Below are 23,736 nucleotides of genomic sequence, written 5' to 3'. Positions count from 1 at the left end.
ATCCTAGTGATAGAGTTATCATTTTCAGAGAGTTGAAATACTAAGTGCAACTGAAGCCCATAAACAGCATGAGTTCGATCTTCAATGCGATTAAACAGATCATCATGAGAACTCAAATATCCCTTCCTATTCTTTATCCACATTTGCAGCAAGGTCAGTTTTTCCTAGGGTAAACCTGTTTGGTAATAATTGTTTCAATGACATTACCCTGTATTCACATTAACCTTCAACTAGGCACAAGGCAGGCCTTTGAAGTGTATGAGGTTCAAAGCCATCCTTTGCAGAACCACTTCTGAAAGTTTCACAGACTGTTCTCCTTTAATCAACATAAATTATAAGCAAATATTTCTAAGCAGCTCACCCTATCCCAAAGAAGATCAAGCCTGAGTGGCAAGAGACAGTATAATTCATCTCTACCCTAATAATTGTCAACAACGAACCCTAAAATCCTATTTTCTTCTGGGAGGAAAGAAGTCCTATTTTCTTCTGGGAGGAAACTGACTACATTCCTCTTTTAAAGAGGAACAGGAATTGTTTGAGCAACTCAAGGATATTGGAGGTAAAAAAGCTTTCCTAAATGTCAACTCAGTCCTCTTAAGCTTGCTTTTAAAAATACAATTAAATGTGTCACTCAAGGTTAAAACAGAAGCTTAAGTAAACGTTATTTTTTAAAAAGTGTTACACCATAGAACTAATCACTAAAATAAGTGAAAGATGGGGCCTTCCTGGTGGTGCAAGGGGTTAAGGTGCAGCACTATGAAGCTATCCGCAGCCACTGCAGCACAAGTTCCATCCCTGACCAGGGAGATACCCACATGTTGCAGCAGACCTCTCCTGTCTCACCCGCTGCTCCCCTCAGCAGTGTATTTCAGTCAATCCACCTGTTCTGTTCCCCACTCTGTCTCTGTGAATCCTCTCACCCCCCACACCTCTGGCTAGCACCCCAGTTCTTGTGTGCACAAGTAAATAAATCTTTAAAAAATTAAATAAAAGAAGTGAACGATGTAGTAAATACTGTGCAATTTTAGAGTGAGATTCAGTGCAAGAAATACACGTTGGCATTGCTTTGGTTCCCAAAGCTCTTTTCAGTGGTGAAAGGAAACAACTTCTATATATTGGTATATCCCCCCCACAGTTTGCTGTGAATCTGAAATGGACTGTGCTATCTACCTGAGATCACAGTTGGGGGTTAGGTCGTCCTCAGAATCATTTGGAAATGTGAGGAGAAATGAGTGATAGCCATGTAATGGAATATCATGAAATCATTATGAAAAAGCAGAAAAAAAACACTGAGAGAATGTGCTGTTATTAGTAGTTACCTTTCATTAAACAAGGGGATGGCAGAGAGGTGAGGAACTACTTAGGCCATCCTGAAACTAGCAATTAAAAAGTGATCAAAAATATGAACAACCCCTATGTTCACAGCAGCATTATTTACAATAGCCAAGACATGGAAACAACCTAAATGCCAACTGACAGATGACCAGATAAAGAAGTTGTGGTATATATACTAAATAGATTACTACTGAGATATTTAAAAAGATGAAATCATGTCTTTTGCGACAATATGGACAAAACTTGAAGTGATTATGTTAAGCAAATTAAGTCAGAAAGTGAAAGACAGGATGGTTTCTCTCATATGTGGAATATAAATAACCAAAGCAAACTAGAAAATCACAGCAAAAATAACTCTTAGATTCAATGAGAAATATTGTGGTTATGGGGAAGGGGAAGTGGAGGGAAAGGCAAAGGGAGTCAATTTGATAGTGGGAATGGCACTAGAAATTTGGTGGGTAGGTGACGTGAGGTTTACACACATAAGAGAGGTTGGAAGTTGTATTCCCAAAATGTATACGGTATTGTAAAACAATGAAATTTTATTTATTTTTTTTAAAGATTTATTTATGCATACAAGAGCTGGGGCACAGACCAGAGATGCAGGGGGTGAGAGGATTCACCAGAGACAGAGTGGGGAACAGAACAGGCAGACTGACCAAAAACACTGCTGAGGGGAGCAGCGGGCAAGACAAGAAGATCCGCTTCACCATGTGGGTTTCTCTCTGGCCGGCCAGGGATCGAACTCATGCTGCAGAGGCTGCAGATAGCTTCACAGTTCTGTGCTTAACCCCCTGTGCCACCAGGGAGAACCAAAATTTTATTTTTAAAAGTCTGAACAAAGCTAGCAAACAAGAAGCTGGAAAGTACCATAAAGGACTTTTTTAAACACCCAAGTACCCAGGTATCATCTAATGGTGAAAGACTGTGGTCAGGCACGCACCTGGGACTTTTAATGTCAGAAAGCACTTCCTGGAAAGAAGTAATGGGTTCCTTTTTAAAATAGAGAAAAACATAATTAAGTAAAATAATTATTGGTAACAGAAAGGGGGCAAGAGATCTCCACATTTAATTTGTGTTCAATATTCTTAACTGGCTCTATATTTCTGTTTTTAATTATACAGTATTTAACTTGCAGAGTATGTAGTTAAATATACAGGATGCTTTTTAAATAAGCAATGTGTTTGTAGAAAAAAAACAAACTTGAGTCGATCATATAATCTCTTGGCTCTGGGACACCTAGGTGAACAATTGACCAGTCCCATCCCTTCAATGGCTGACAGCAGAATCTCAATAAATTCATACCTATTAAATAAATGTCTCCTACTAAATTTGAATAACATCAAATTTGTTGAATTTCAATGATCAGATTTAATAAAAGAAACCTTGTGTCAAAAACCCAACCAGCAATGATGTATAAACTCCTATTAGAGTTCAAAATTTATCAATCATGTGGACCTAAATCTAAATACCAACTTTTCCTGCTCAACTCTACTTTTCTCAATTTGAATATAGTCTCTCTCTTTACCACACTTTAGTACAAATATATATATCCAGCTCAGGCCTACTTCCATGACTTCAAGCAGCCCTTTCTACTTGGGATGCTTCTCTTCTTGTCCCATTCCAAGGATTCAGGTTCAGCTTTAAATCAGTCTTCTCCAAAGTTCTTAACTATCTGATCTGCTACAACTCTTTTATTAGAACCCCCACAACACATGCTGTCAATATGATACAGAAATCATAAAAGGGAAAACTGTACTGCAGCACAGTAAAGTGGTGCTATTTTCCCCATCCCCACTTAAATGCCTTGGACTGCAAGTACCATGAACTGTGTATGGACTACAGTATGCCATGAATCAGATTTCCTGAGGGGGAAGAAGAGGGAGAGAGTTACTGGGATCTAGATGTGGAGCTAAGCAGCCGGTGAACCTACATAACATGAAGGCAGACAGGACCAACCAGCTCTTGTTTTTCCAATTTTGACTTGTACCCAGGGAATTGGAGGAGATGCATGGAAGGAGACACCTGAAGCAGAGACATGTAGTAACTCTTGGAAAAGACGTGGATGAGGGCCTCCCAAGTGGTGCAGCAGGTTGAACGCACTGTGCTGTGAAGCTGTCTGCAGCCTCTGCAGTGCCGGTTCGATTCTGGCTGGCCAGGGAGCTACCCACATGGCACAGCAGAACTCTCCTGCCTCGCCCTCTGCTCCCCTCAGCAGTGTCTTCCGTCCATCTGCCTGTTCTGTTCCCTGCTCTATCTCTGGTGAATTCTCTTACCCTCCCGCGCCTCTGACCTGTACCCCAGTTCTTAAAAAAAAAAAAAAAAAAGATGTGAGTGAGAGACATATGGAGAAGTTGTCCCTAGCCCTTGACAGAGACAATGTTCACCATTATATTGATATGTACTTTGATTTTGCATCTTCTTTTTCTACTTTGTCCCAGCTTTCTGGGACCTGCCTTATGGTTCAGGCTGAGAGCCTCCACTTTGGGCCAACCCTCTTTGGCTGGGCATTTGCCCACAAAGGGAAGGGTATTTTTGAGGGTTTTATTGGGCAACTATTACTAGACAGGAGAGGTCTGCTGTGCCATGTGGTTTAGCTCCTTGGCTAGGGATCAAATTCATGCTGCAGTGGCTGGTAATAGCTTGACAGCACTGAGAATTTAATCCCTGCACCATCAAGGAAGCCCCATCTTTTCTATTTTAATAAACAGAGAGAAAATGTCATGCAATGAAAAGAGAACAAGCTTCAGAGTCAGGTCCACCTGAATTTGAATCCAAAAACAAGCTGTGTAGGCAAGTCATTTAAACTCTGTAAGTTTCATTTCTCTCTGTAAAATGCAAGTAACAACTGCTTCATAAAGTGGAGTATAACTGATAATCTATAGAAAAGTACCATTATAGAGCAGACAATAATATTCCTTTCTTCTCTGTCTTTTCCTAATAAATCCAATTAAATCAGACCTAAAATAAAGCCTTCTTACCTATTTCAATTCAGTAAAAATTCTGCCAAAAAAAAAAATCTGGGATTAGACATTCTGCAATATAATTAAGATTGGTCACAATGCTCATCCATATCCAAGAAATATCTCAAATGCACTTAAACAAGGTTCAAATCTCCTCTTCCTGAGCTCAGATTCCAAGGCCTTATTTATGTTCACGCTACCCTCGCTGACAGAGGAAAGCAAGGAAAGTCTTGAATACTGGATATAACTTGTAAATAACAGAGATTCAAATCTGCTTACTTGACAGAATGGAAGAAACAGAAAGTTTTACTGCAAAACATAAAGTCATTTTATAAGTATATAAGAAAGCTAATCTCATTACCTCATAGTCACATTGTCTGGGTGGCAGAGTGCTTTACAAGCAAGACAAAGGAAATACATACCACCACTTCAACAGCAAAGGCCCACTAAGTTTTAGGGATACTATTTCAAAGTGAAAGGTAGCCCTTGGGCCTCCCCTGTTTGCGCAGCAGGTTGAGCGCAGTGCTATGGAGCTGTCTGTAGCCTCTGCAGCATGGGATAGATTCCCGGCTGGCCAGGGAGATACCCACATTGCACGGCAGACCTCTCCTGTCTTGCCAGCTGCTCCCCTCAGCAGTGTTTTCGGTCCGTCTGCCTGTTCTGCTCCCCGTTCTGTCTCTGGTGAATTCTCTCATCCTCCCATGCCTCTGGCCTGTACCCCAGTTCTTGTATAAATAAATAAATCTTTAAAAAAAGGAAAAAAAAAAACGGTAACTGTCATTAGAACTAAAACTAGACTATCTTAAAAACAGCTAAGGAGGGGCCTCCCCAGTGGTGCAGCGTTTGAGCGCTGGACTGTGAAGCTGCCCTCAGCCTCTGCAGCGCCGGTTCAATCCCCAGCCGCCGGCGAGGATCTCACATGGTGCGCAGACCTCTCCTGTCTCGCCACTGCTCCCCTCAGCAGTGTATTTCGTCAGTCTGCCTGTTCTGTTCCCCGCTCTGGCTCTGGTGGATTCTCTCACCCTCCTGTGCTTCTGACTGTACCCAGTGCTTGTATAAATAAATAAATAAATCTTTAAAAAAAAAAAAAAAAGCTAAGGAAAGGAAATACCAAGAGAACATTATAAAAATCATTTTGAAAAGATGATAGAATTAAGACCAAACAGGAGATAAAAATAAATGTCCGTGGAATAAACTCAGTTGTTTAAAACAAAACAGCCAATTAAACAGAATTGTAAGAGAAAACTAGGATATGAATATTGCGTCCCAGGGCAAGTTAGGGTTAAGTAGGCATTTTCAGGGATAGCACAGGCAGCGACTTCAGGAGAGTTAAAGAGGCTTCTGAGAAAACTGCAGAGAAATCCAGGAGGCCTAATGAGGGCAGTAAATTATAAGAGATGTTGGACAGGGGCAGTGAAAGACTAAGGTAAGAGCTGGGAAGCTGAACACAGTTACCTGGGGGAGTATGGCCACTGTGAGAGTGCCGATCACAAACAGGATGACCAGATTTTACAGGAGAGGGGAAAAAAAGGTTCAAGTACCCCTAGACATGGGCCCACAACAGCTTCCTTGCCCCTCCCAAGTACAGCGTATCTGGGAGTCCTTACTTTCTTCCTTTAAATGAACTTTACTTTCTTTAAAAAAGTTTGTTTCTCTCTACTTACTTATCTAAAATGTCTGCGAATTCCTTTTTATGGTTTCGTGGGATAAGAACCTGTGGTGGTTCAAGGGCTAAATTAACAGTGCACATGGGCTTCAATATCAAGGCTGTATTCAAGGCAAGTCTCGTTGAAGACAATGAAGGCACAATGAAGATTATTAGCTCCCATGAATGTTTATGTTTATAACAGCATTGTCTGGAATATAGAAAACAAAACACACACACACACATGCACACACACAGAGGAAATAAAAACTGTCTAAACATACAACAAAAATAGAAATGAAGATGGAAAGGGAAAGGGAAAAAACAACAGTAATGGGAGATTAACATTAAGATCATGAAAATCAAAAGTAAAAAAATAACTAGAAGAGCTGAGTAATATACAATTTAAAAGGTTCTATTGTTCCATTACATCTAGAACACTACATCCTGAAAAACACTTCTTCTAAGTACCCATAGAGCAGTCACAAAAACTGGCCTTGTACCAATGCACACACTTGTAAAAGTCCATAAATCCTCTTAAGTAAAAGTACTACAGACATATTCTCCGACCAATAATACAGTGAGGAAATAACAAAAGTAGGATGGGGCAGGAGGAAACAAAACTTCAAAACATGAAAACTCTCAAGGACTCTTGAGGCAAAAAAGAAAAAACCACGGTCTTAAAGGACATGGAAGGGGACCAAGAGCACGACCATTACTTGTTTCTTTCTTCTCAAAAGTATCCAAATGAGCAAGTTCATATGGAGACTCTCTTCATATGGAGACCTTGTATAGAGACTCTTAGAATCCTTTGGAAATTATGGAATTCTACTGACTATTTTCTAGTCAAAAATCAATTGTCTCTTCAGTTCTAATAGCCAGCAGGTTTTTTTGTGAATTTCACTGACATAAGAAATTGCCTCACAAACTTTGAGAAATAGTTTGCCAAGTCCCTAGCTAGCTATTACATTTTATAAGTGCCTTTAATAATCTTTTCTCCTCTCATGCAAGTGTGGGCTAAATCTCAAGTGAGCCTAATCCAGAAGAACTAAAACTATTGTAAGCATACTTTAGTTGTTTCTTGAAAAAAATTAGATTTAATAGTATTGTTCAACTGAACATTATGTAATGATGGAAATGTTCTATATGGCAGCCCCTAGCCACTGTGGTGATTAAGGACTTAAAAAGCTCAGTAGTGTGACCAAAGAACTAAAATTTCAGTTTTTATTTAAACTTAAATTAGCACATGTGAGTAGTGGCTATAATGGTGGAGAGACATGGTAGTTTGGTGAATCTTATGGAGGAAAGATTGCAAAACAAAAAATGGGAGAAATGCAATTTAGTGGAAGAAGTGATAGAGCAGATATAAAAAAAAAACAGCTGTGAGAAAGGTAGATGTGGAGAAAAGCTTCAGTTTAGGGTCTTTTCTTTTAGTTCTTACAGCTTTCCCTCTTGGGTTCTAACAATAGCATTTTTCCTAAAAGCATAAAAAGTATGTTTCTCTGGAGGACTTTGTACTATTAATTGGACTAACTGTGGATTGCTCTAAAATCATGTGATCCTCCCATTTTGCTATCAGTTGTAAAAAATCATTGGTCAATGGAAAAAGGGAAAGGGAAGAAAATACAAAATGAAGATAAATGTGAAAGTGAATAGGGAGAAAGGGATAAAAGGGACTTTTTTTTTTTTTAAAGATTTATTTATGCATACAAGAGCTAGGGTACAGGCCAGAGTTGTGGGGGGTGAGAGGATTCACCAGAGACAGAGTGGGGAACAGAACAGGCAGATTGACCGAAATACACTGTTGAGGGGAGCAGTAAGGCGAACCAGGTGAGGTTTGCTGCGCCATGTCCCTGACTGGCTGGGAATCGAGCTCATGCTGCTGTGGCTACAGATAGCTTTATATGTTGCATCTCAACCCTTGCGCCATCAGGGAGGCCCAAAAGGGACCTTTTCAATGACAACAGTGCCACTGGCACCTGCCCAACAATAAGAAGCATGACCAAATTGTTAACATTTTTATTCCTTACACAAATATTCATGAACACCAACTATATGTCAGGCATTGTGGAAGGCACTGGGTTTGTGTTGGTTAAAGAACATCCATTCCCCAATGTATTCAGAATGCAATGGGGGAAATGCGCCCTTATATAACTATGCTATAAAGTGAAAAATGCTATGAAAGAGATGGAAAGGGCAGGTCAGGAATGCCTTCTAAAGGAGCATTATTTAATGAATGACTAACAGCTCTCCAGGCAAAGGAGGAGGCATTTCAGGGAATGCAGAGGAACAAGAATGAGAATAGTGAAGACGGGGGTGTAAGAGTAAGAGATTATCATGGTTTTGTAACTGGGAACTACATAAGGACGAAAGTATAGATTAAATGAAATGAATTTTGACTATTTTGAGTTTCAAAGAGAACCACTGAACATTTCGGAGCAAAATACTATAGTAAATTTGTTTCTGAAAAATAAAGCAGGCAGCAGTGTGGAGGTTGTCTGGAATGGGAGGCTGCATTCAGTTTGGAGAAATAGTTAGGAGGGTACTGAGATTATCCAAAATGAGACATATTAAGATTCTATCTGCCCAGAATTCACGTCCCTTTATTTTGGTAACGGAACCCTAATTTTCCATAGAGGAATCACCCCACAACCACTTAATCTAGTCCATAAAGTTCCAAGAAAGCTTCACCCTAGGATCCAGGATTGGGCATATAAATCATATAATATCTGCCTGACTGTGCAGATATTTCATACTCTGATTACAAGAACAGGAACATAACTCAAGGAAGTCAGTGCCAAAAGAACCCCAGAATTTTCACTTTTGCTGTACCTCATCCCATTTGGGATTGCTAAACTTGAAGTTGCTAAGAGTTATCCTGGAGAAAAATCTGCCTGAAAATAAAGCAAACACATCCAGGAAACAGAGTCTAGAGATATGGAGTTTTTTTTAAGCACCTACATTTGGCTATGCCTGAAGCAATACTATTCCCTAAATTTTTAGTAAGATAAGTCAATATATTTAGAAATGGAGTTATAAATAAAGCTTCAAAAGAAAAATCAGGAACAGAATTCAAATACCTGCTTAGGCATGGGAAATAAAAAAGAGGGAATTATCAGATTTCACTCTGAAGGTCTGGCTAGGTTGATTGAGCAAAATGCTAATAACTAAGAGACCAGAGGAAGAAAAGTTTTTGGATCAATGAAATGATCTTAGTTTGGAGAGAGTAACATATATCTTAATACTTGAATTCTGACTCTATCTGGAGCACAATAACAGGAAAACAGTGCACAAGCTGGATTCCAACCTCACAAGCACTGAGTAGATTGCACAGCCCAAGGCAATCTAGGGTCACCGGTCAATGCTAAAAGAACCATCCCTTTAATTGTATAGTAGTTTCACCAGACAACTTCTGGCCTGAATAATGGGTAAAGAATGCTTTAAAAGTATTTTATGGGGCCTCCCTGGTAGTGCAAGGGGTTAAGCACCGCACTATGAGGCAGTTTGCAGCCTCTGTGGCACGAGTTCGATCCCCAGCCAACCAGGGAGAAACCCACATGGCGCGGCAGACCTCTCCTGTCTTGCCTGCTGCTCCCCTCAGCAGTGTATTTCGGTTGATCTGCCTGTTCTGTTTCCCGCTCTGTCTCTGGTGAATCCTCTCATCCCTTGCATCTCTGGCCTGTGCCCCAGCTCCTATATGCATAAATAAATAAATCTTGTAAAAAAAAGTATTTTATGCATTTCTTTGTCCCAGTATATTAGCATAATGAGACATACTGAAAGTACACAGTATAGGCATTAGAAAAGCTTTTTATTTTGTGCCTACTTGTGGCTGTGCAAGTGTCCTCTTCTCTGTTCCTTTTCCTAATAAATCTTCCCCTTAAAAAATGTTTTTAAAAAGTGCAGACTCTTTCCTTTTAGTCAGAATTACCATCTTCCATTAAGTTGCCAAAATGACCAACACAAAAGGAAAGAGCAGAGGCATCCGCTATATGTTTTCTAGGGTCTTTTTAGAAAACATGGAGTTGTTCCTATGGCCACAGACTTGCAAATCTACAAGAAAGGTGATATTGTAGACAACAAGGGGGTGGGCGCGATTCAAAAAGGAATGCCCCATCAAAATAGAAGAATCTATAATGTCACCCAGCATGCAGTGGTAACAAACAAGGATAAGATTCTTGCCAAGAAAATTAATGTGTATATTGAGTATATTAAGCATATACTAAGAGCTTCCTGAAACTTGTGAAAGAAAATGATCAGAAAAAAAAAAAGGAAGCCAAAAAGAAAGGTACTTAGGTTCAATGGAAGTGTCAACCTGTTCCACCCAGAGAAGCACACTTGGCGAGGACCAATGGAAAGGAGCCTGAGCTGCTGGAATCCATTACCTGTGAATTCATAGGTGTGTGACAGCTGTGGGGAAGAAACTAAAATAAAACTTCTGGACTATATAAATAAATATAGTGCAGGCTCTGGAGCCAGACTGTCTAGGTCTGAATCCCAGATCCACCATGATTCAGTGTGTCACCTTAGCAAGTTATTTATCCTGTCCATCCATATCTCAGTTTCCTCATCTGTTAAATGGCGCTATGAATATTACCTACATCATACAGTTGTTATGAGGTTAAATAAATTAATATTTGGAAGACTTTTAAGCAGTACCTTGCATGTGGTCTTTGTTAAATACATTAAATGAATAACTAGCTCAGCTAGATGTTTAACTAGATGAGGAGGAAATCTGAGCTTGAATTTCTGACCCAACCTTTCCCACATAAACTAGTAGAGGAAAATAAAAATTACACTAAAATTTCTTTAACAATTTATATGGTACTTTTACAGGAAGCATTTCATAGACATCTGGAGGAAAAATAAATAGCCAAATATACATAAGCAGAAACTGAAACATGGAAAAGGGAAGTAAGAGGTTCAGTTTCACTGAACACATCATTAACAGATCTCACACAGGACTCTAAAGTCTGGTCAGTCCAGGTTTTATACAGTAAGTCACAGGCTAACTGTGCACATAAAAAAGGAGTTGCCCTTAAAAACAGCCTGGTCTTCACTCAGGCACAACATCTCATGAATTTTCCCCTGCTGATATTTTCCCAGATTATTCTATTTCCAATCTCTACACCCCAGCTGCTTCTGAGACCATCACTATATCTCAATGTTTTTCAAAGTCAAGCACGACTCCCCTAGGCCACATTCCTTCTCCATTCTGTCATCACACCAGATTCTTAAGAGATTAAAACTAGAGTTATTAATGAAGCAAACCCCACAGGAAGCACCCTACAGCCTAAGCCACCATTTATCAAAGCTTTTAAAATCATAAATTCTCTAATTTCTAAAAGGTATGAACTTGGTGACAATTCCTCGTAAATAAAATTGTGAAGCCGCTTAGAATGCATTGTGGAAAAGAAGTGAACGCTCTGAAAAGGGAAAGGAAATAACAGAGAGGTCGTGACACTCTAACAGGGATCCAGCATTGACAAAGGGCACACACACAATTTCAAATCTCATTAGCAGGACCCCACCCCCACACCACTGCCAAAACAATCGGCCACTTTCAACAACCGTCCCTCATTCTTTCTGTTTTCTTCACATTCATTCCCTGCCTAAGCTTCTTTACAGGTCAGTCACAATGCCTAACCTTTGCTCTCACAATCTTATATCAGCCTTCTTGGTATTGGCTCACCTCGCTCTCACCGTCAGGTTTCAGTCCGGGCAGCAACCTCGTGCCCTACCCATATCTATACACTCTGGCCTATATACTCTCAGTGCATAACTTCCCCAGAGCCACCTCCTCTCAGCAGCCTTGGATCTGAACCTCGACCCACTTCTACTCCCCCGCCCTCAATATACCTACCAACCACCTCCACCTGACCCCCACTGAGCCCGTTCCCTCGATCTATCCACGCCCTGTCCGAGCCCCCCTTCGAAATTCTTCCCAAACAAGTCGCCCACGACAGTGGCCCGAAGGTCGCAACTGGCACTTCTCCCCGTGCTCTCCGAGCCGCCCAAGCCTTCCGTTCCTTGGGCGCACCCTTCTACCCGCGACTCCCCGAGCCCCTCCCAGCCCACCTGCTCTCCTCGGGCAGGGGCTCCTGGCAGCCACCGAGCTCCATTCCAGCGCCCTCCGGCCGCATCCGGGACTACGACGTCGCCTCTTCTTTTAAGACAGGGTTCCTGCCGCTTCGCCCCTCAGGGCTCCCGGCGCTTCCCGGGAACGGAGGAGACACCCACGGCGGGTGGGATCACGGTGATGCACTACACCCGGGTGACAGCAGCAGCGGTGACTGCTGCCTCAGCTGCAGCTTCTAGCCCAGCCACCCCCACTTCCGGCTCCGAGAACTACAACTCCCAGCAAGCACTGGGAAGTCCCGGCCGTTCCCGCCATGCACCGCCCTAACCAATCCCAGGACGCGCTCGCTGCGGAAAAAGGACCCTGGCGGCGGGCACGCGGGTCTGAAACACCTGCCAAGGCCAGTCTGTGCTAGGCTTGCGGGCCTTTGCGCTTGCCTGTCCCCCGCCATCCTTTGAGTCAGACTTAGTCAAGGTCTAGATTAGGAGATAACACTGGTTTTAAATAAAGTACAGTTAACCTCTCCACCTCCACCTACACTTGTTGGGAGTAAGGGGAGTTTCAAGCTTATCAGTGAAGATGCTCGCAAACTGAAGAGCACAGTTGCTTTGGGATCAAACAGGAAGAAGAAGACAAAGATTTTGGGGAAGGTTTTCTGGAGGTTTTGTGTCAGAGTTTTTAAGATAGTTGGCTAGGAAGAGACAGTGGAGAGAAAACACAGAGGAAGCATGCTGATTTGGGAACTGCCAATTTCAAATAGTGATCAGTTTGGAAGAGGTGGAGGACAGAATGGTATGGGTTCCCTGCGGACCAGATAATGATGTGTAATTCTAGGACTTTGGATTTTATCTTGAAAACATAAGGGTTTTATCCTGAAACATGCATGCAAATCAAAGATAAGCAAATCATTAAGTGATTTGATCAAACTTGGTTAGAAAGCTTTTGACAATGTGGAGAGGGAAGAGTTGGTGGTAAGGGTGGAAGAAGAAATATGAAAAGAGATTGGAAGGATCTTAAGGGGGCAAGCAGGTATTGCCAATGAGTGAAGTGACCCAATTGTAAGATAATGGCAAAAATTATCTGAATTGGAAATTCCATGTTTCCTCCATGAAGGGAAGTTTCACCTGAGCTATATTTGAATGTTGCCAAATGAGTATGTAGAGCTTCAGATATTCTGATATTTTCCCCAAATGCTTAAAAAAAAGTTTTAAAAAAATAGATAAGGATCTTAGTGTGGTTTGTGCTTTCTTATGACTGCATTTTGATCAATATAACCAAAATTTTAGTGTTTCATATGGAGATTTCTTCACTTATAATGATAACTTTTAGGTGTATTTTAAGTTACTTTCTGTTTTTTCTACAGTCTAGCATTATTAGAAGTCTTTGGCCAGTTTTAATGAACAGTTCACTAATTTTCCAAATTTATTGATTTCTGAAATTCTTTTTCTCTGTAATACAGCTTAGAGTAGTGCATATCAAACGGAATCATTTTAAAAACTCTTCAAGATTTTTCTTAATTTGAATTGATTGGTTTCTATTTTGTCCTTACATCAACATTTCCACTTTCTTTAAGCATTTCTATTGGTTCATTTATTCAGTTATACAGGAGGAAAACACATTGCCACCCATGGGCAATCATACAAATTAAGATTTCTCTCACCCTCCCGCGCTTCTGACTGTACCCAGTGCTTGTATAAATAAATAAATAAAACTTTTTAAAAAATTAAAATTTTAGAAAATTACAATGAAAATTTTAAAATCTTATTTCTGGACTGAGCAAATCCTTAGCACATTTGAAGAATGTTCACATCTGTCCCAGCAGTGTGCAACTCTAGCTGTATAAAGCTGGTCAAGAGATAAGATTGTCTACTGAAGGAAAGGTACAAATGAGAATTAGTCCAAGTTCAACCTGGCCCCTTTGTGCAGGACCAGGGAAGTCAGGGAGCAAAGAGAGAAGCATGAGGAGAAGGAAGAACGTCTAAAGGCTGCATGTCCCTGGAATCCTGTCTCTTCAGAACCTTCATAGACTACTGATTTATCTAGTACAAACCGAGGATATCTTTTCAAAAAGAAACAATCTTTATGTAAATAAAGATATGCTTGCCAGGATGCCTGCCCTGCCCAGAGAAGACAAAGCCTAATAAGGAGAAAGCTAAAAATCTAGCCCCTGATTCCCGGCAGAATTCCCCTTCAAGTTCCCCTGTCTACCCAGAACAGTTTCCTTAGTCAGTGAAAACAAGTGTTCAGGCACTTGGAGATATTAATGCTTCCAGCTATGCCTGCAATGCTGCCCGTCAAGTTCTCTGCTACATGACTGTACTATAGCAGTTTGTTGCACATAGTAGGAACTCAAACTGAATAAATGAATGAATAAATCCTGAGATTAAAATGCAGAAGACTAGAACAGCAAAAGTTTAGAATGAAGGAAAAGGGCAATCCAAAAAAGGAACAGGAAGCTATTGCAAAACAGCAAAGAAAAAGCTACTACAGCAGGAAACAGTATCAAGGTGGATAGATTGAGAAGAATTGAGCAGGAAAGAAAAACTACTGTGCATATAAGTATCTTGTATAATACCAGCATTAATACAAATTAAATCAAGATATGAAATCTAAAAATCCTCTTCTGAAAAGCAAGAGTTGATAGCAAAATCAGACAAAGATATTACAAGAGAAAGAAATTATATACCAATGTTACTCTTGAAAAGAGAAAGTTATAACAGAATATGAGCAGTAGCAGATGCCTGGTAAAGGGCATCTAAAAAAATCTAATATACTTAATATGGGAGTGAGGCAAAATATGAGTGGTGATGTCCATTTTCACCACTCCTATTAAACATGGTACTGGAGACACCAGTCAGTGCAATAAGGCAAGACACAGAACAAGAGGCACACAGATTGGAAACAATGATGCTGAGTAAAATAATCCAGATAAAAAAAGTATATACTGTAGGAGTTCATTTTTATCAAATTCTAGAAAATGCCCATTAGTCTATAGTGACAGAAGACATAAGGTAGTGGGTGGGAGAAAGAATTATAAAGGACAGAGCACAAGAAAATTTTGAGTTTGGGCAGCAGTTCTTCGGCCCACCTGTGACTATGCAGGTGCTTCCTTTCACTAACTCTCTCCCTCTTCAGGCCAGCAGCCTTCCTGCCTGCCCATGACCTATACCATGCCAGGGCTTCAGCTCTCCTCAAAGCCACCTCCCTGCGACCATGCAGGCCTTTCTTAGCAAACCTGTCCCTTTTGGGGCAGCTCTTCCTGCCTGCTTGTGTCTATGCAAGTATCTTTTACTCCTTAGTCCTTTCTTTTCTAATAAACCTGCTCTTTAACTATTAAAAAAAAATTTGAGGTTGATGACTGTATTTATAATCCTGATTATGGTGGTATTTTCCCAGGTGTATATACTGTACACCTGTGTAAACTGCATGCATTTAAAATATCTTTTAGTGTCTATCCGTTATACCTCAATAAAGCTGAAAAAGGAAAACAAAAGATATATCAAATTAATAAAAGTGAAATGGTAAATGTATAAGAGTTGTGCTTACCTTTGAAAAGAAGATGGTACTCCATGCACATTGTGGAGAGAGCTAGAAAGTGTTAATAGAAAAGTATGTTAACGTTGCCAAATTTAGCAAATAAAAATATGACTCCCAGTGAAATCTGAATTTCAGATACAGTTAACTGTTGAGTAAAAATATATTGTAAAAATATATTTTAAATATTGCATGCAACACACTGTGGTTAAAAAAATTGATGTTTATCTGAAACCTGAAGCAAACATACTTAAAAATTGCTCATTGTTTATTTGAAATTAAAATTTAATTGGTCTTGTAATTTATCAGGTAATCCTAGATGTTGCCTTATCTACATTGGATGAAATCAAGCCTCTAAAGAGGGCAACTACTCAAATTCTGTGTTTATTTTGACTTAGATCAAACTGATGAACTGCTGTACTCCATACAAAGATTGTATTGCCCAGTGTCTATCTAGCACCAGTGCCTTATTCAGAGTAGATGCTCAGAAAACATTTTTTGCTTTGCAAGCTGTGTGAAAATAGGGACCACATCCATCTTGCTCACCATTTTATCCCCAGGGTTTATTACAAGTCTGGTTCTTAATGAGTATATGATTAAATCAATAGCTGCCCCACATGGCCTAGAAAATTGCAGGGATGACCTTTTAACTCCAGCCCTCATAGCTGGCTGACTGACTTCTTGGACAAGCCCCAGTTCTGATTTCTTGGCTTGTCTGTATCTTCCCTTTTCCTGTGTGTATCTCAGAAAGCAGTTTGGTTAGGACCGCTCCCCCAACCCTGCACTGCTGTCTGAAAGTAGGACAATTCCTATTTGGTATGATCTGATAAGTTACTTTTTGGCCTGGGAATGCTATACTATTAAACTGGATAAAAAAAAAATTTGAGCATTCCCAGATTTCAAAATAACCTACCAAAACATAGCAAATAGGAACCTTCCACTGTTCTCTTTGTGAGGGAAGCCTGTATTATTTTGTGTGTTACTGACCTATCCTTACATACAATGCCTCTTTTTCTCTTGTTTTTTTTTTTTTTCCCCCCTTTGGTATCTGGATGATTGCTTTGAGACTCTCAGATCCCCGGGGAAATCTGAAAATTTAAAACACAAAAGCGAAGATTGCTTAATGAAATATTAAGGCATTTCCCTTTAGAGCTAAGGAGATTTGGGTTGGGGTTTCAGTTTGGGGAGGAAAAGTAAGATAAAAGGGAATCTTTATACATTGGTGGTATGGAGGATTTTATATTTCATATTTTTATATTTTTTATTTCTAGACCTATAAGTACCTGAAGTATAAAATGCATCCAAACTCTAAATATATTAATTTTCTCCCATAAAATGATAAACTTACCCTAATGACCCTCCCTGCACGTTACTCAGCAGAGATTGTAGGATTGTAGAAGATATTTCTAGTGAGAAAAGGATAGTGTAGAGAAAAATGTCTTGTGTTTAGAGGACGTTAGAACACACTAAGCAATCTTAGGAATAACTAATTCTAACATATTGTTAGAAGAACTACTTCCTTGTTTTGAAGAGACCCAGCTTCCAAGCTCACACATTGAATTGACTGGAGTGAGAAAGGTACTGCTCAATAAAATCTAGGTCTACTGAATACTTTTATTTCTATAACCTTTTTTTAATCCTAGTTCTTAGTAATCTGGAGAGGGGGTAGAAGTAATATTAGGCATATTATGCTAAAAGCATAAGTGCTGTTGTCCTTGATGTGCAGTATTTTGTTCTGGAGTCTTATTGAGTCCTCCGCCATTGAAGTTTCTTGTACCCCTTTACAGCTCTGTCCTTGGCTGATTCACTATTCTTATATGGTCATAGTTTGTCTTTGGGAAAAAAATGACTTGACCTTTGACCTTTAATCATTAGAAGTTATTTATGATATTTCAAAAAATCTAATAAATAACCAGAAATTTCTCTAAGATAAGATAACCCAGGCTCACAAAGAATTCATGGTTCATTGCTTTCAGTTAGAAATATACAGTTGTGTGATGGCTCTTGGTTTCATTCATGCTTCAGATATGGGAAATATTTGCATGTACTTTTATTGTTAGGGTGACCCAAGAATTGTCACTGCAACCTTTGCATTCAGAAGTGGAAGGAGGAACTGGTATGTAGCTTTTATTATTAATAAAAATTGGAAATATGTTAGGTTCCGAGAGAAAAATAATAAAACATGTCACTGGTGTTGAAGTTGAAAACCACATTACTGATGATATTCTGACATTACTATATAAACTACAGGCTACTGAGATTTGAGATACTTTAGGTCTCTGATTAATTTCTATGCAAAATTTTAGAAATTAAAAAAGAAAATTTAGGAGACAAGGAAGGTGGCAAAGATTTCTAAATGGACAGAATACCTGCCCCTGGTTTTTTCTTTAGGGCAAATGTCTGAGTTCTCAGTTGTATTAAGGATGATATAACCTGAATGTTTCCACACAAGCGCAGTTACTTTGGAAGAGAATGAGGTAAAGAGGAATTACCACGTTTTGTAAATAGGAAAAGAAAAGTTATTACGCAGGAATTCATCAAATATTAATAAGTTTTCTGTAGGGATGATTAGTAAGAAAACGAATCCGCCTATCAATTCCCAAAGCAAATAAATGAACCTGAGAAAATTGCAGTCAAATATGCAGAGATACTTACCCCTCTTCCAAAGAAGATGAGGTCTATTAAGGTCGCTAGTGCTGTGCAAAATGTTGTGAGAGTGCCGGTTGAGAAGTGGTACAGATACGAGAAACGTAAGCATGTACTTTTATTGGTAAGGTGACGTAAGAATTGTCATTGCAGCCTCTGTTTTGCGTTCAGACGCAGCGACTCCTCCTCACGCTGCAGGGTTGTTACTTGCCTGCCCGAGCGAGAGGGTTGCTGGGACGCGGTGCTGCAATATACTCTGGCAGGGGTCGGCACTGCCTCCGAGGCTGCATTGCGGTGGGGTGGGCAAGGTTTGTGCGTAGAAGTTTAGGGAACCTTTTTCTGTGGCAGGAGGGACTCAGAGGACACGGAGGAACGTGCTATCACTTAAGGCCCGTGATTCTGATGTGCTCAGGGGCCATCAAGGCGAACTGCTACAACAGCTGTCCTCGCAAGCGCCCAGAGCAGCGGGTGCAATGTTTCCTCCCGTCCGGCAAGGGCCACTAGGAGCTAGTCCCCGCGTGGGGCCGCTCTGGCCTGCCACTCGTCTCTGTAGCCCCTCCCCCCGCCCCCACCGCTCCCTCCCCCCGCCCTCGCCGCTCCTCCCCCCGCCCGCAGCCCCGGGTGGGAGCGCGAGGACGCCGCCAGCACGCGTGCGCGCTCCCTCGGTGCAGCGAGCCTGCGCGCGCGAGTGGGAGGTGGCAGGCCTCGGCTCGGGCCTTCCCCGCTGACTGTTCCAGCGCCGAGTCTCCAGCCATGAACCGGTTTGGTACCCGGTTAATGGGAGCCGCGGCAGCCCCGTCGCCTCCGTCGAAAGTCCGAAGCAATGAAAACCTCGACAAAATCGATATGTCTTTGGGTGAGGGGCCGGCTTGGACACCGAGTTGGGGTGGGGGGAGGGTATGGGTGGAACCGAGGGCCGAGATTTGTGGGGGAAGGGGCGGTTGACCGCGGTGGTCGGCCGAGTTTTCTCGCGGGGGCGGGGGGGAGCCGAGCCGGGGCCCGAGGGGAGAGACGGGGGCGCCCGCCGGGGCGGGTGGTGGAGTCCGAGGGACCCGAATCCCGTCGGCCGGCGTCTGTGAAGAGGGGCTGAGAGGGGACCGTGGGGACGGCTGGCCCGGTGGGCCTGGGGCTTGGAGGGTCGGGGGCCGCGTACCCCCGTCCCCCGAGGGGCGCCCCTGGCCGCGGTACCCTCCCCCCCCTTTGTGAGGAAAACTCGGCGGCTTCCCTTCGAGTGTGTTCGAGGTGGGCGTTATCGGGGGAGCCGGGGGAATGGGCCGGCCGAGCCATCCTTTCTGAGGGAAGGTCCTTGAGAGCCAGGCCGGGTCTGCGTTCGGTGGAAAAAATCGGTTCTGAGAAGGGCTCGTTGGGCATTTTCTGTGCCGGGCCTGCGAAGAGGCGCCGCCGAGAGTTGGCCATTTGTGACCAGGCGCGCCCCTCGGGGCCACACGGGGCCCCGCTCTCGAGCGTTTGTGGGAAAGAAAATAGCGCTGGGCAAGGACTTCATCAGATGGTGTTTTAATCGGCCGGTGCCTGGAAAAAGGCCTCAAAGTTAGCTAATTAGAAAAAAAATGAAGCAAAATCCCTAGGAGAGATTTACCTGGGGCGATGGGAAGCCAGGTGACGCAGGGGGTCTAGCTCCTGGAGGAGGGAGTCCTGGTTTGGTGGCACTGTAAAAAGCAGAGGTTGGTGATGGAATTAAAATTTCAGCCCTAACGCTGTTGAGACCTACCCATCCTGGCGGGGTTTCATCTAGTTGGGTTGAAAGTATTTCCATTTTTTTTTTTTTTTTTGGTCGGGATTCAAGTTTTGGTGTTCGAGTTACCTCTTCCTGCTCTTCTTTTGCCTAGAATGATAATTTTTTAAAAAAGATTTATTTATTTATGCATACGAGAACTGGGGTACAGGCCAGAGATGCGGGGGGGGGGGTGTGGTGGTGGTGAGAGGATTCACCAGAGACAGTGAGGAACAGAACAGGCAGACTGACTGAAATACACTGCTGAGGGGAGCAGCGGGTGAGACAGGAGAGATCTGCTGTACCCTGTGGGTAGTTCCCTGGTCGGCCTGGGATTGAACTCGTGCTGCAGAGGCTGTGGATTGCTTCATAATGCGGTGCTTAACCCCTTGCGCCACCAGGGAGGCCCCAGAATAATTTTTAATTTGAAAAGTATCTGACCATATATAGTGGATAGAGAGGTGTAACTTTTCCAAGAACGCTGTTTTTCTATTATGATTTTATCTCGAAAGTTTTTAGTTAGAAGTCAAGAAGCCTTGGCTTCTAGGGTTGCCACTAAAGAGGACCACGTATGTGAATTAAGTACCTCATCAGAAATAATAGCTTTTTTGTTTTTAAAGAAATAATAGGTTTGGCCGCAAGTCTTGTCTACTGCTAGTCAGTAGTGAACTCGAAAAGACTGACACATTTTTTGAGCTAAGACCAAGAAAGAGTATAATAACAAATGCTTGCTGAGTCTTTACTACCTGCTCTTCACCAGACTAAGCATTTTACATGTGTTAATTCAGTTTATCCTCATAGTAACACTGTGAGGTGTGTATTCCTCAGTATGAAGAGAATGGAATTGAGAGCCACACTGTCTCAGTTCAAATCCTGCAGCTGCCCCTTACCGGCCATGTGATCAAGGGCAAATTACTTCTTGGTGCCTCATCTGAAAAAAGTGGGTAATAATAGTGCTTATCTACCTCAGAAGGTTGCTGTAAATATTGCATGAGTCAGTAAGCATGTGACTGCTTAGAACACACCTAGTATACAGCAAGCACTATATTTACATAAATACATACAAGATATAAACCTTTGTTGACAGCCCACTTTACCAAACCTGAGGCATAGAGAAATAACTTGCCCAGTCATAAAACAAGTGTTGGAACAAGGATTTTCATTTTGGCTCTAGAGCCCCAAGTTACTGATGTAGTAGGAAATCATAAACATAAATTTTCATTGGGCCTCCCCTGGTGGCGCAGGCGGTTGAGCACAGCACTGTAAAGCTGTCCGCAGCCTCTGCAGTGCAGGTTCAATCCCGGCTGGCAGGTGAGGGTCCCACATGGTGAGCAGACCTCTCCTGTCTCGCCCGCTGCTCCCCTCAGCAGTGTATTTCAGTCAGTCTGCCTGTTCTGTTCCCCGCTCTCTTTCTGGTGAATCCTCTCACCCTCCCACAAATCTGGCCTGTACCCCAGTTCTTGTATAAATAAATAAATGAATGAATGAATGAATGAATGAATAAATAAATCTTTTAAAAAAAGTAAATTTTCATAATCAATGCATTTCTTAGGTTTCTAGGTTTTTCAAATATGTATTTTCTTTGGTGATTAAGATATTCAAGTAAAGAGAGCTGAGAGATAATTTTCTGAATGTAGAAATGATGTGTTGTGGATACTTAAAACAGCTTAGTCTCTTAGACCACACAACATTCTATCAGATGCCTTTTTTTTTTTTTTAAGTAAGAATTTTATAGAGATGAGGTGGTGTCTATTTTGGTTTTTTTTTTTCCTGATTGCTTTTTTAAATTTTTTATTATATATATATTTTTTTATATCATTCTTCGTTTTTGTACAATGTATGCTTTCTCATCTCAGTTATAGCCCCCGTGAAATTCCCGCCACTAGTTCACCTGGGTACCATCACCATAGTCCCTTGTGCCCTTCTTGCTCCTACTCCCTCCTCACCCCCTGCAGTGTCTCTGATGGATAGTTGCTTGTTTTGATTTTCACTTTATTATATTGAAGTATCTATTTTGAACAGTTATTATGCTTTGTGAATATTTCGTCACATCTGCAGAGACTTTAGATCTAATTTTGTTTTTTGTTTAAGTTATGGTTGTACCAAAGTTAACTATAGCTGACTTCATTGTGGCTCACTTTTCTTAATTTGAAAATGGGTATTTATTTCATAGAATTGTTTTGAGATTTGCATACATGTCAGGACAATGCCTGTTAGTACTCAGTTACTGCTATTGAGATTATTATTACCACATATATACCCCTAGTGCTGTGGAAGAAAATTATTATAAAAGTAGCTCATCATAATGGGTTTTTTCTTTTGATATCTACGCATCTACCCAAAGTGGGAGGAAGCCACATTCTTCTTTTAGATTGGAAGAATCCTTCATTTAATTTGAGGATTTAGCTAATAAAATGTTTAAATATAAAACAATTTATATTTGATATGCTTTGCTACTTTTAATTTTTAGTTGTTTATAATCTGTTCTCTCATAAAATCTGGTTAGTCAAAATAAGTTTTTTTTTCCATTGCTCCCCAGTGTAGTAGTATTTCTATTTCCTTTCTGCTCTTTGCAAATTTAGGGTGTTCATGTATCTGGACCCTTTTTTTTAAAGGGAAAAAAGCACTTTTTTTTTAGTGACCTTAACTCTGATAAACCCTTTTGTAGTTGAAGGATTGAATTACATCACATGACTACCTGTTTGAATTTGATTAAGAGTCTTGAAGAATACAGATGGGTACCGTAGAATAGTAATATAAAAAGGATCCCTTTAATCTACATTTCTTCCACTAACTTCAGAAAAGACTGATTATATTGATACAATTGTTAGAATATTTGTGTTTGGAGCTGTTTGAGAAAAAAAATAATGGAAGTTAGTTTTGTGAAATTTTACTAAGAAGTTGTTGACCATATTGAATTTTTTGCTTTATCATCAAAAATTGATATTGGAGCTGGCACTACTATCCTTTAAAAAGGTGCTACTTATTCTTCACCAGAAGTCTGAAATCTCAAGGCAGAGCCATGAGAATACACCAAAATTTATAGTCTTGGGAGCATTAAAAAAAAAGTACATTTTGACTAACCAAGTTTTATAAAGGTCATCTCATTGGGAATGACCTCTTGGTCCTTCTACAGTGTAGATTACAGATTATAAACATAACTAAAAATTAAAAGTAGCAAAGTATATCAAATATGCTGGCACTTTGGATTTTTTTTTTTTTTTAAGATTTATTTATTTATAGAAGCACTGGGGTACAAGCCAGAGGCGCGGGAGGGTAAGAGAATTCACCAGAGATAGAGCAGGGAGCAGAACAGGCAGAAGGACCGAAATACACTGCTGAGGGGAGCTGTGGGCATGATAGGAGAGGTCTGCCACGCCATGTGGGAATCTCCCTGGCCAGCCGGGAATCGAACCCATGCTGCAGAGGCTGTGGACAGCTTCATAGCGCTGTGCTCAACCCCCTGCACCACTGGGGAGGCCACTTTGGATATTTTTTAAATGAGTTTTTTTGGCTCCTAATAATAATCTCCTTTTAATAGACAGAAATAGCAGTTTGAAGTACATATATCAATAGTTTCCTAATCTTTACATTGTTCTCTTGCAGTATGAGAGTAATGTGATATTTGTGAATTATCTTGGAAAAATCTGAAAGTGTTTTTGGAAATAATGAGAGTAAGAGAGATCAGTGAAGAGGGAAAAATAAAGTAACCATGAACTACTTTGGTAGGGGAGTGGAGAACCAATAACACATTTTTTGTACTGTGCCTTTATTATGGTATTTCTTTAATCTTGTATTATTT

General features: G+C 41.0%; 2 protein-coding genes across 7 annotated transcripts in view; one reads left to right on the top strand and one right to left on the bottom strand.

Moving 5' to 3' along the window:
- RUBCN (rubicon autophagy regulator) overlaps positions 1 to 12,086 on the bottom strand; it is a gene marked incomplete at both ends in the record, with an annotated part of 51,623 nt that extends 39,537 nt beyond the window's left edge. For all 4 annotated transcript variants that reach the window (XM_084231295.1, XM_084231296.1, XM_084231297.1 and 1 more), the window contains one exon: positions 12,022 to 12,086. In XM_084231295.1, the coding sequence (XP_084087421.1) occupies positions 12,022 to 12,086 (65 nt within the window). The remainder of the gene's footprint in view (positions 1 to 12,021) is intronic.
- A 6,869-nt stretch (positions 12,087 to 18,955) lies between these two features.
- FYTTD1 (forty-two-three domain containing 1) overlaps positions 18,956 to 23,736 on the top strand; it is a gene marked incomplete at its 5' end in the record, with an annotated part of 32,374 nt that continues 27,593 nt past the window's right edge. For all 3 annotated transcript variants that reach the window (XM_084231104.1, XM_084231103.1, XM_084231102.1), the window contains one exon: positions 18,956 to 19,058. In XM_084231104.1, coding sequence (XP_084087230.1) covers positions 18,956 to 19,058 — 103 coding nt within the window. The remainder of the gene's footprint in view (positions 19,059 to 23,736) is intronic.

This window comes from Talpa europaea (assembly GCF_964194135.1).
Source record: "Talpa europaea genome assembly, chromosome: 4".
NCBI lineage: Eukaryota > Metazoa > Chordata > Mammalia > Eulipotyphla > Talpidae > Talpa > Talpa europaea.
Note: the sequence above shows the minus strand (reverse complement) of the source record. Positions and strands in the feature narration are given on the sequence as shown.